The sequence below is a fragment of the Ostrea edulis genome, chromosome 4, assembly GCF_947568905.1.
Source record: "Ostrea edulis chromosome 4, xbOstEdul1.1, whole genome shotgun sequence".
NCBI classification, from domain to species: domain Eukaryota; kingdom Metazoa; phylum Mollusca; class Bivalvia; order Ostreida; family Ostreidae; genus Ostrea; species Ostrea edulis.
The window spans coordinates 24,131,964-24,142,760 of record NC_079167.1 but is presented as its reverse complement, the minus strand read 5'-3'; the positions used below and the strand labels follow the sequence as shown (position 1 = coordinate 24,142,760).

At 34.4% G+C, this 10,797-nt stretch overlaps 1 protein-coding gene across 1 annotated transcript; it reads left to right on the top strand.

Annotated features, from left to right (window-relative positions):
- The first annotated feature begins 672 nt into the window (after nucleotides 1–672).
- On the top strand, nucleotides 673–4,567 carry LOC125668675 (nodal homolog 2-A-like). The gene is made up of 2 exons (XM_048903011.2): nucleotides 673–1,030; nucleotides 3,754–4,567. The coding sequence occupies exons 1-2, from the start codon at nucleotides 736–738 to the stop codon at nucleotides 4,452–4,454; spliced, it is 996 nt and encodes a 331-aa protein (XP_048758968.2). The 5' UTR covers nucleotides 673–735; the 3' UTR covers nucleotides 4,455–4,567.
- Nucleotides 4,568–10,797: the final 6,230 nt, after the last annotated feature.

Genomic DNA, 10,797 nt, shown 5'->3' with positions numbered 1-10,797 from the left:
AAACATGGATGAAAAAATCGATATCAGCAGTATTGGACTTTTTCTTTTCCATTTAAATACCTAGTCGAGTAGCTGAGTAGGTTAAAATACCGACTGCTGAACGGTAGATCGCAGGTTCGAGTCCAGCAGGGGTTTTAAATTTTTTTCAGATTACCTTGTACTAAAACTGTATTTTTTTGACAAAATAAAGTAAATTTGAAAATTTGAAAATTCAAAATATTGTTGTACATATTCTCCACTTTTTATCTACATCAAATTTCTCTGGTGTAGCGTACCTCCTTAACACAAATTTCTATATGTCATGAGATTTAATTAAAATATGTCCAACAGATATGAGAAAAATCCACTTTAAAATCCGCCTTATGATAAAACACTGCATGACCATTCAGGTCGATAAGATGTTTTATGTCAGTTGAATAATTAACAGCTGAGAAAGTAGATTTCGATGCGCCAATCTCGTCCGCGCATCATCTTACCTGTTAGCGTAGCATATAAAACCCCTTTACTTCGAGAGCTGAAGCGGTAGTCCACATCGATGTATCTTTTACACAATTTAATGCCAATAACAACAGAGGTGGATCAGCGGGATTAGGTCGACGGGCCCTGAATCGGAGTGACACCAAAAGCGACGGCGATAGAGGAACGACTGTAATCCCCAGTAATTCCTCCTAACCCCTTTCACTTCAGTTTGAAATTTATCTGAATTGGGTGTGTTGGATACGAAAAATTTCTGTCATGGCCAAACTCTCTTTCCTGACTAACTTTACACTATTTCTACATTCTGTATTTGGTGCCACTGTAAAAGAACATTTTTCTGAGGATTTCTCCCCGCACGTTTCACTGTTGTCGTCTGCTAAGCCCTTTCCTTTGGATGAACACTTGGATGGAACCGCACAATTGTCGAGCACTTCCACCAAATTTATTTCCACTTTTTACCAGAATTTGCTGGATGGACATTCGCTGTCACAGGCTGCCCAGACGAGAAACAACTTAGGAGACGTCAACACCATACGAGCTATTGCACCCACAGGTTAGTTTCAGAAATTTTAAATATACTAGATAATATATCAGATAAATTTTATATCAATATTTTTTTAATGTTTATTTTCACATGAAAAAGACAAGACGGGTTAAGAGTCATATTTGGTCCCTATTCCACTTAAAAATCAAAATAGAATCAAAACTGAAACGTTTAGGAAAAACAAATAATGACAGTAAGTGAATGATTAAATAAATATTAAAATAGTGTATCTATTAAATACATTTCTAATTTTTCATAAGTATATCTGGTATATTATCCTAAACATCATATGTTTTGAATACTATGGAAAATAAGCTGCATGTTTGTATCACTTTTTTGCTATGATGTAGCTGTGAAAGACCTGCAATGCATCTGCATGTGTTCTTTATTTCCCGAGACAAATGCTCATATTAATGAAATATTCTAGAAAAATTAGAAAATTCGAATTTCCATTAAATCTGCTGTAAGATGCGTTTAGAATATTTAATCTGGTTTGTTTTTAAAACAATGAACTATGATATGTTGTATCATTTCATTTCAAATGGAAACCATCGGATGCTTTTATACGCACAACATAGTTTTTACGACAAAAAATCGACTAGTTATTCAAGCTACTACAACTAGACTTGTATTTTTATATAATTTTTCAAAAATAGGATAAAATATAAATTTTAAAAAACAACAACATACAAAATAAAAAAAAAACAACTGAAAAGTGTAACAAGCTGACCTAAATCCTGCTAAAACAAGGGTGGTCAACACGATTTATTTCCCGAGAAAAATGCTCATATTAATGAAATATTCTAGAAAAAATAGAAAATTCGAATTTCCATTAAATCTGTTGTAAGTTTGCGATCACTTGATCAGTTCATATTGAATGCACCGCGGAATGCAAGACACTTATATGGAAGAGCTCTAACTTCTATTTTGGAATACATTTAGCGATTTTGCAATATTTGCAATGAAACAAAATATGCTAAGGTGTTTGACCAAAAAAAAAAATTCATTTCTGTTGGAAGTTATAAGATAATTTGATTCCCGCCACACTACCCCTTTGTTTATTTATTTATTTTGCTCTTTGATTAGAAAACGGGGCGGAGTGGTTGGAGGACAGACTAGTATTAGCTCAACTGTTGTGTGGAAAAATTTTCATTCTAATATTCTGAGTTTGATTTTCTGAATGGATGGCAAGGCTTCATACCAATTTCACTGCCATGGACATTTCTTAAACCAAATTCCATGTTTCACTGGGTAAAAATAATAAGCAATATTTAGTAATCCTGTATATCTGAAGAGTTTATTAAAAGCGAAAAATAACATTGGGAATTTAAAAATAACTGAATAGTTATAATAGACATAGAATCCATGCATTTACAGGAAATACCCGTCATTAGTTTTATTTTACACATTAACAAAAAAAAGGGGGGGGGGGGGGTAGGCGTGTCGGTCCAAATGTCGGACTACTCCAACATAATCAAGAATGTAAGCTTTTTACATGCAGGACTAGAAGTGTGAATGAATGTCATATTTTGGAAGTAGAATGCACATCTTGGAAATACTGTCATAAAACACAAAATGATCACTGCGTTGAATAGTTATTGGTAGTTCCAATTTCCTCATATCCACACTCATGGATCCGCTCCATTAATTACGTTACTATTCCAGCTCAAGCGAAAGTGTATATATATGTGAAGAACTCGTATTGTGATAATTTCATTATCATGTGTAATTAACATGTATGTTCTTGAGGATTTAAACAAGTCTAAATGATAGACATATAAAATATGAATATAAAATGTTCGTACCGTTTTCCATCATGTCGAAATGCATTACATATTTGTAGGATTAGCAATATATACAGAAAAAATGATATTTAAGATTACATAAATGTCAAACACTTTAATGAGCTATTAATGAGTCTGCGATTTTGAAAATTTTCGCACGATTTCGGGGCGCGAGACAGCTCATTTTTCTTTCCAGTAATCCTCTTATTCCATATCAATGTGCTCAACGCAAGGTAATCAGACGCCCCTGTAATCTTTGATCTGTCCACTCGTCGCCTTATAGCTTTTATTGTCATCAATCCAGTCTTAATTCGGGCGATTGTATATACAATATAAATCTAATACCTCTAAATTGTAATCTTATTAATCTGTGTCGCAGCCAACCTTCACAAACATCCGGCGACTTGCATCAAATACACTATCGTAGAAATGAAGAAAATTGTGCAAATTTTCATATAATTGTGTGCTATAATAAACTAATTGCCAAATGATAAAATCATTCAGCTGGTCTCAGGTCTAGACATTATGAGTCTACCCCCCCCCCCCCAATTCTTTTGGTGAGTGCAATTTTTGGTACAGATTAATTAAACCATCGCTAAAGCTTTAGCGCTTTCATCACATCTTCAGAAGCTTTACACAAATGTATACATTTTTGTAAAGCTTCTGAAGTTGTAATGAAAAAGTTTTACGGAGGATTTCTGTGTTTTCTTTTCATATTTTTAAAAAAAAATATTATTATCCGATTACGGAGACTCTATTTAAATTTTGGATATATATATATATATATATATATATATATATATATATATATATATATACATACATACATACATATTACAACAATTCAATGAGCCCCCCCCCCCCCCCCCCCCCCCCAAAAAAAAGCTGTACGGTATGACAAGTACTGGAATATAGCTAACCATAATTGGCGTTGATCTTAATTTGTAGGTGATTTAAGGACTGCCGTTTTTAAGATTCCAGCGCTTCAGCCAGAGGAAGATATCCACCACATCGAACTTCGCTTTAATTCCAATACAGCTCGCGGGAGATGGTTACAAATAGAGATCAAGCGAAGTAACAAAACTATTCGAACACATACATTCCGTGTTTCAAATAACAGCGACATCACCGCGGTCATACAACCCTGGGTGTCTAAAAACGAGGACAAATTGCATGTTGAGGTCAAACAAACTTCAACTCCGAAAGAAAATGGTATATTATTGATATTCTCAAACGACAAATCACATCTTAACAAACTTTCGGCCATCAGTAATGTATCCTCAGAAGTAGAGAATGAACTTCATTCACGGAGCAGACGATCAACCCGACGACGCAGAAAAGATTGTCACTTGTCCAATATGCATATCAATTTCAGTCATCTTGGGTGGGGAAAGTATATAATTTTCCCAAATGCTTTCAACGCCAGGGTGTGTAAGGGTATCTGTGCCGCGAGAGTAGCGGAAGTGAAGGCAGTGACGAACCACGCCATGATGCAAAGCCTCCTGCGGCAGTATAGAAAGGGGAAAATTCCCCTGCCCTGTTGTGTGCCGAAGGTTCTAACCCCCCTAAGTATGCTTTATGCAGAAGACGGTAAAATCATCGTGAAACATCACAAAAATATGGTAGCGAAAGAGTGTGGATGTGAGTAAAAGATAAAAAGTTGACCGTTTTGCATCCACCAGCTTACAGTATCAATCAGCATCGCGCCCGTGTATTTGCATAATGACTTTACTTTCTCGCAGGGGAATCAGGCTATAATAGAAATATATCAATCTCATGTTGTTTTTATTTATATTCTGTGTTGTTATTTGTTGTTAAATTTTACTGAATAAAGAGATTTATTCACAAAGACCTCATATTTCTTTACCATTGCTATTAACATCACCCCCTCCCCTGTCCTATGTACTTATTCGATGACACATTGGGCTGAAAACTGTTCGGTAAATTGCAAGTTCTCCATGCTTAAAGGACACATCTCATGTTTTCAAAGTATATCATATACCTAGTAGTGTATCAGCCCTGATACACCTATCTTGGCTAGGGTGAGACAGCTGCAAGTAGGTAGGGCTGTCTCGCCCTAAGGGCCGATATATCTCTGTCTTGGCCCGTTGTCAAAGGGTTGTCTCGCCCTCAAATTTCAAATGGCTATTTCTTCTTTAATCTTTTGAAATCTAACATAACTACATGAAAAAAAATGATGTTAGAGACAATTTTTTTCAAATATAATACTTTCTTCCACGACAAAATTTAATTTAAGCAGAAAAATTAAATAAAAACGTTTTCAAAAACATCTAAGCAAAGGGGGGTAACCCAAGTAATAATTGTCTATTTAGAACAATAACACGTTTAACTTCATTTTAAAAAAAAACAATCAACGTTCATGGCGACAGAAAACAGTAGGAGGATTATGGAGGGTGATACTGAAGCATTATTAGAAATTCCCGGTCCTAATGGAGATCAAAATGTTAATTTACGGCAATTTTGATGTAGAAAACTGCTTTAAAACGATCTCTGAAATCTAAAATCCCGAGGACTTGGCCACAGGCACTGTGGACTTGGCAATAAAACGAGAAAAGCAGAACCAATATCTTCCGACGTTTTTCAACGACTTATAGATGCTTAACAGATGGGAAACGGTAAAAAAAAAAAAAAAACTTACTTCAGTATAAGGTAACATTCCCTAAGCAAATAAATAGCAGCATCAGATCTGTAGACATTCCAGTTCATACGAAGACGTATTTGAACAAATATATATTATATATATTATGATCGGTGATATGACATTTTTAAAAACGGTTTCTATGCGAGATTTGTGTATTCCATTGAAATAGATAAACTCTGAAGTTACATATTTTATCAAAAATACGTCCGAAATACCCAAGGAATTGAACATTTAAAAATAAAAGAAGGGGGGTACCGGAAGTCCTGTCCACAAGCACCTGTGAAACTAGACAGTAATACATCATGTTGGGATTCCCCTGACGCGCGTGGGTCTATTTAAGGACGTCTATTCTGGGATGATTTATATATGTAGCCACCATATTTACTTTCTAATAATATTCGCACTGTTTTCTTTTACATGCAGATGTTTTCAAGCATGTAATTAATGGAAAGTTAATAACTTTATAAAGTAATGAATCTGCTTTAAAGTAATTATGTACAAAAATAATACACATCGGGTCATACTGTATGCAGCTTTAAAAAAAATGAAAGCATTATAATTCAATTCAAAGTTTGGAAAAATATCATATTTTATTATTCATAATTGAAAGTTCAATTATCTTTTATCTTTAAATTTCTTTTTTAAAACTACCAGTTGGTAGAAACTGCGATTCACAGTTTGTGCCTATATGTTGTTACAAGGTGAAGATCGGTTGGTGCGAGTGTGTATTGAATATTGAGAGCAGAACGGAAAGCATATGCCGTAATCCTATATGTAACAGTGCGTAGCTTCGATAGAACAATTTTCTCGCAGTTTATCTACGTCTTTGTCCAAGTGCTTGTTAGAAAAAGTACAGGGACAAATTCTACTGGGGTTTTTTTTATGGCAAAGTCATTGTGCCGACAAAAAATATTCACGTCTTGTCCCTCATACTTTTCTTCGAAAATTGAAAAAAAACAAAACACAGTCCAAATTCCTCTCTACTGACAGCAAGTACACCCTTAAACGACACAAAACACCCTAATGCAGTGTTATTTACAAGCTGTTAAGGTGATAATTATTTTGTTGTCAATTAAATCTAATCTGTTTATGAAATGGCTAACAACTGTTTTCAATTCTTCTCGCTTGAGGTCGCATATGACGTCATGTAAAATATCGAAGAAAATATGCATATCGCAAGATTTGATTTTCATCGCTTTCAAACTCGAAAACTACGCAAACTGTTTTATTTAAAACACATGTAAAGTAGTTCTAGGCATGAAATGAATTAATTTTGCTGAAAAAATTTAAAAGTTTAGAATTATGCGATGTGTCCTTTAACCAAAATTTGTTCAAATATTCTCAAAATTATTTGGCAATTTCTACAGTATGAACAGTTATGGATAAGAGAGGAATGAATGATATGGAACAAAGCTGATTATGGACAGACACCAGTAACATTCTAAATTCAAACACTTTTCAGATATCTAGATACAAACTAAATATACCTTGAAGTATGATTCCGACCGACTTAGAAGCATGTAATTCTATTACTACTTAGACCATGATTTGTTACATAGGATTTTGGTTTTTTGGGAGTTGAACTATGTTCAATCTCCCTGGGTCATCACGCACTTTTCTGCGCAGTAATTTGTATTGATTTGTATAGTGGTCGTCAGTGGGGGTTCTGTGTCAGCTGATTTACTCCTAGGTAAATCAACATAAACTTTTATAAACATCCGCCATTAAATAATCCATGTAACTTTTCTGAATTAATCTAATTTTGATAATTGACATGTAAATAAATGCAATGATATTGTATTTAAATCAATTTGAATACAAGATTTCGATCAAATTGATACTGATAGACATAGAAAAATAAAAGATAAGGTTGAAAATTGTCGTTTGTAGCGCAGCGTCACCTATAAACATTGATAGCGAAACTGCACACAAGCCCTATTGACACCGTGGCGCGAAATATCGAATATGGTGCGAAACCTCAGAAAATTTACAAGAAATAACTCTACAACATTGTGTATGTGTATATATTTGGGATTTTTTTTAATGTGATATAAAAGATGCTTGATGTTACATGTAGATTGAATTAAAACACGTCATTCCCAGTCAACAACTTTCGATTGGAATCGGAATACGAAATAAAATTTCTTATATCCGGTGGCAAAGTGAAACTGCTTCATGCTTTAAGTTATTGAATTACGTAGTAATTGCACGTTACACATTAGAGAACTGTTCCTTGTAATAAAGAAAGTCACAAAATAGATACAAAATGAGTGTACCTTATTCATTACTGTTACCGAGCTTTCGTCGACTATAATCTCGAAATGGCGTGTTTCGCTGCGCTTGATGACGGTAAGGTCCACATTTTCTACGTGAGTAGTGTGATATTTGTTTATGAATTTTTTGCGCATACATGGTATGTCTCGACTAGGAATAATGGAAACTTTCTCACCTATGTATGTAAAGACATATTAATCTCTATTTTTAAAAATGTAGAACACTTTTATCAAATGACAATGTTTGAAAACGCTTAGAGCCCCGATGTCAGAATTTCCTTTTCCAAGACATCAATATGTCAAATTCATTATCCTTTTTGAATAGTATGTACCATATTTTGTACCAGTTATCCATTTTGAATCCCCTATTACAATGGGATTTTGCTGCACTCTCTAATGTTTGAGTGGATGTCATGAGTGTGTGTCAAACAGAAATTTTAAGAGCATGGGATAAGGTGCTGCCATGTATTACTTCACTATCAAAGTTTAACCCAGTTGCCACAATGTTGAATTTATGCTGCAAAAAGGATTGGAAATTGCTCTGGTCAAAACACATTGTTTATTTGTCTACTGATGAAAGAGACATGAGGATTCTCCCTCACAAACTGAAAAAAAAAATAGTTATGGATCTTGTACATGTATAGTTTATTAATCACTATAGATTTCCAGCATCACAAGTCTGATTCCACTATATGCTTTCCATACTGTCAGGTTCATTCACCCCCTGTTTGAGCCACAGTATAATATCCCAAATACCTTGGCAATAAATAACATTATTTGACTAGTGTTTCATTTTTAGCGGAGTTGCGATGAAGTCGAACTCGGCTTATGATCTGATGAAGTGCCTTTGGGCGGGCAGGCGGGCACGCATCAACATTTCATTTCCGCACCATAGCTCTTGAGCAAATTATATGATCTCATTCAAACTTAGATGGATTGTCACCCTCAGTAAGATGAGGAAGCCTATCGATTCTGGGGTCACTAGGTCAAAGGTCAAGGTCACTGGCTATAAATAGACTGAAATTTGGAGAAAATTTTGTTTTCGGCACTATAATGTTTTAACAAATTATAGGATCTCAATTAAACTTAGATGGATTATCGCCCTTGATGAGACAAAGAAGCATATTGACTTTGGTCAAGGGTTAAAGGTCAAGGTCACAAAGGATTTAAGTCGGCTGAAATTTATGTACGCAAAATTTTGCTCCCTGCTTGATAATTCTTGAAAACTTTTCTGCCGGTTCCCTCTATGCCCATTCCTTGCGCAACTCAGCTTGTGCATTTCCGATGCCCGACAATTTTTAATTTTTTTGCATTTCATTTATTTTGAGTTATTATACAATTATTTTCCATTCCATTGATCCTCTACAGGACTGTAGTATACTCAGGTGACAGTTTAGCATATTGGACTACCTTTTCAAGTAATGAATCTCCTTAGAATTAGCTATAACTAGGATTAAACTTGAATGTATATATACAGGGGAAAAACTTCTTCATAACTGCAAGGCATTGATAACCATATTGATTTGAATGTTTGGGCCATAATATGTGGTCACATTTTTCATGAGAATATAAAGGGGTGAAATTCTAGAAAACAACAACACGACTTCAGTTACTCGAGGATCGTTGTGGTCCATGGGCCTTCCATTATCCATGTTTGCTGTTGTAACGCTTTGAAAAACAACAACAGTTGATTTGTATCTAAAATCATGATAATATTCAGTCATTTATTCCCCTCCCCTTCCAGTGCTGTCTGTTCTAACTGAATTTCCACAATGTTCAACTCCCACGAGTACTTTAAGTACTTTGATTTCGTTAATAATCCAGTTTAGAAAAAAAACTTTTCCGTGAAGTCGAGAATATCTTCTCTCTCTCTCTCTCTCTCTCTCTCTCTCTCTCTCTCTCTCTCTCTCTCTCCCACTCTCTCTGCTAGAATGAAAGTTCCGACTGCGGTGTAATCTGTTTTGTAAGAAATGTGATGGATCATAAATTCTTTACTTGGAAAGGTGATACAGATTGTATATAGGGCACCAAATCAACATAAATTCAAATAATTGAAGATATCTTTAATTGTTTGAATATATCATCAATTCAATTGACGCGCAACAATTCAATTAAAGATATCTTTTAAAAAAAATTAGAGATATCTTTAATCCTGAATTATTGCACTGCATTTATTGAATTATTGATAGCAATGATTACTCGGCTCAATTGGTGAACACTATAATTGAAATGTTGCTCTCTTCAAATAAATTGATATCAACAAATAAGTTGATGCACGCATCAACTCAGTCAATGAGCGCAATAATTGAATTAATGATTTCATTGATTCAATTGATGCGCGTAATAAATCTTTTAAGGGGAGCAACAATATAATTAGAAATATCTTCAATTTAACATACCTATTCAACTGAATTTATGATCTCTGTAATATAATTGAAGCTCTTTTTAAAAGAATTGATGCATGCATTAATTCCTATACAAAAAAGGTTATAAAATGATTAAAGATATCTTCAATTGCATTAAAACGATCATCGGATCATTTATACCGAGCACCAAATGCAATTTTGCGAGCAATAATTCCACCACATTAACGCGCTCATCCATTGAATTGATGCTAGAAATGATTGAATCAATAAGCGCATCAAATCAATTATTACTCTCATCATTTGAATTAATGCGCGCATTAAAAATCAATTATTGCGCGAATTGAGTATATCTTCAAATAAGTAAAGATATCTTCAATTATTTAATGTCGTGGATCTTTGAATTACATGGGAAGGTGATAGAGAGAGTGTGTGCCTTCTTTTTTTTTTGTATTTTCTCAAAATTAGATTAATTATCGAAGTCGTCTTCCTTAGCGCACCCTCTTTCAATAGGTCTCCGGAAATAAAAGAAAAAACATCCTTCAAAATATATGTCAACGCCTACTTCAGTACTGTTTTGTATACGTTATTATTCCCTGTGAATTTATCACAGTTTCAACTTACATGTGAACAGAAAAATATGTGGGCCTGTTTTTAATGTCACCTTGCATTTTCAATATACAGAGGATCGACC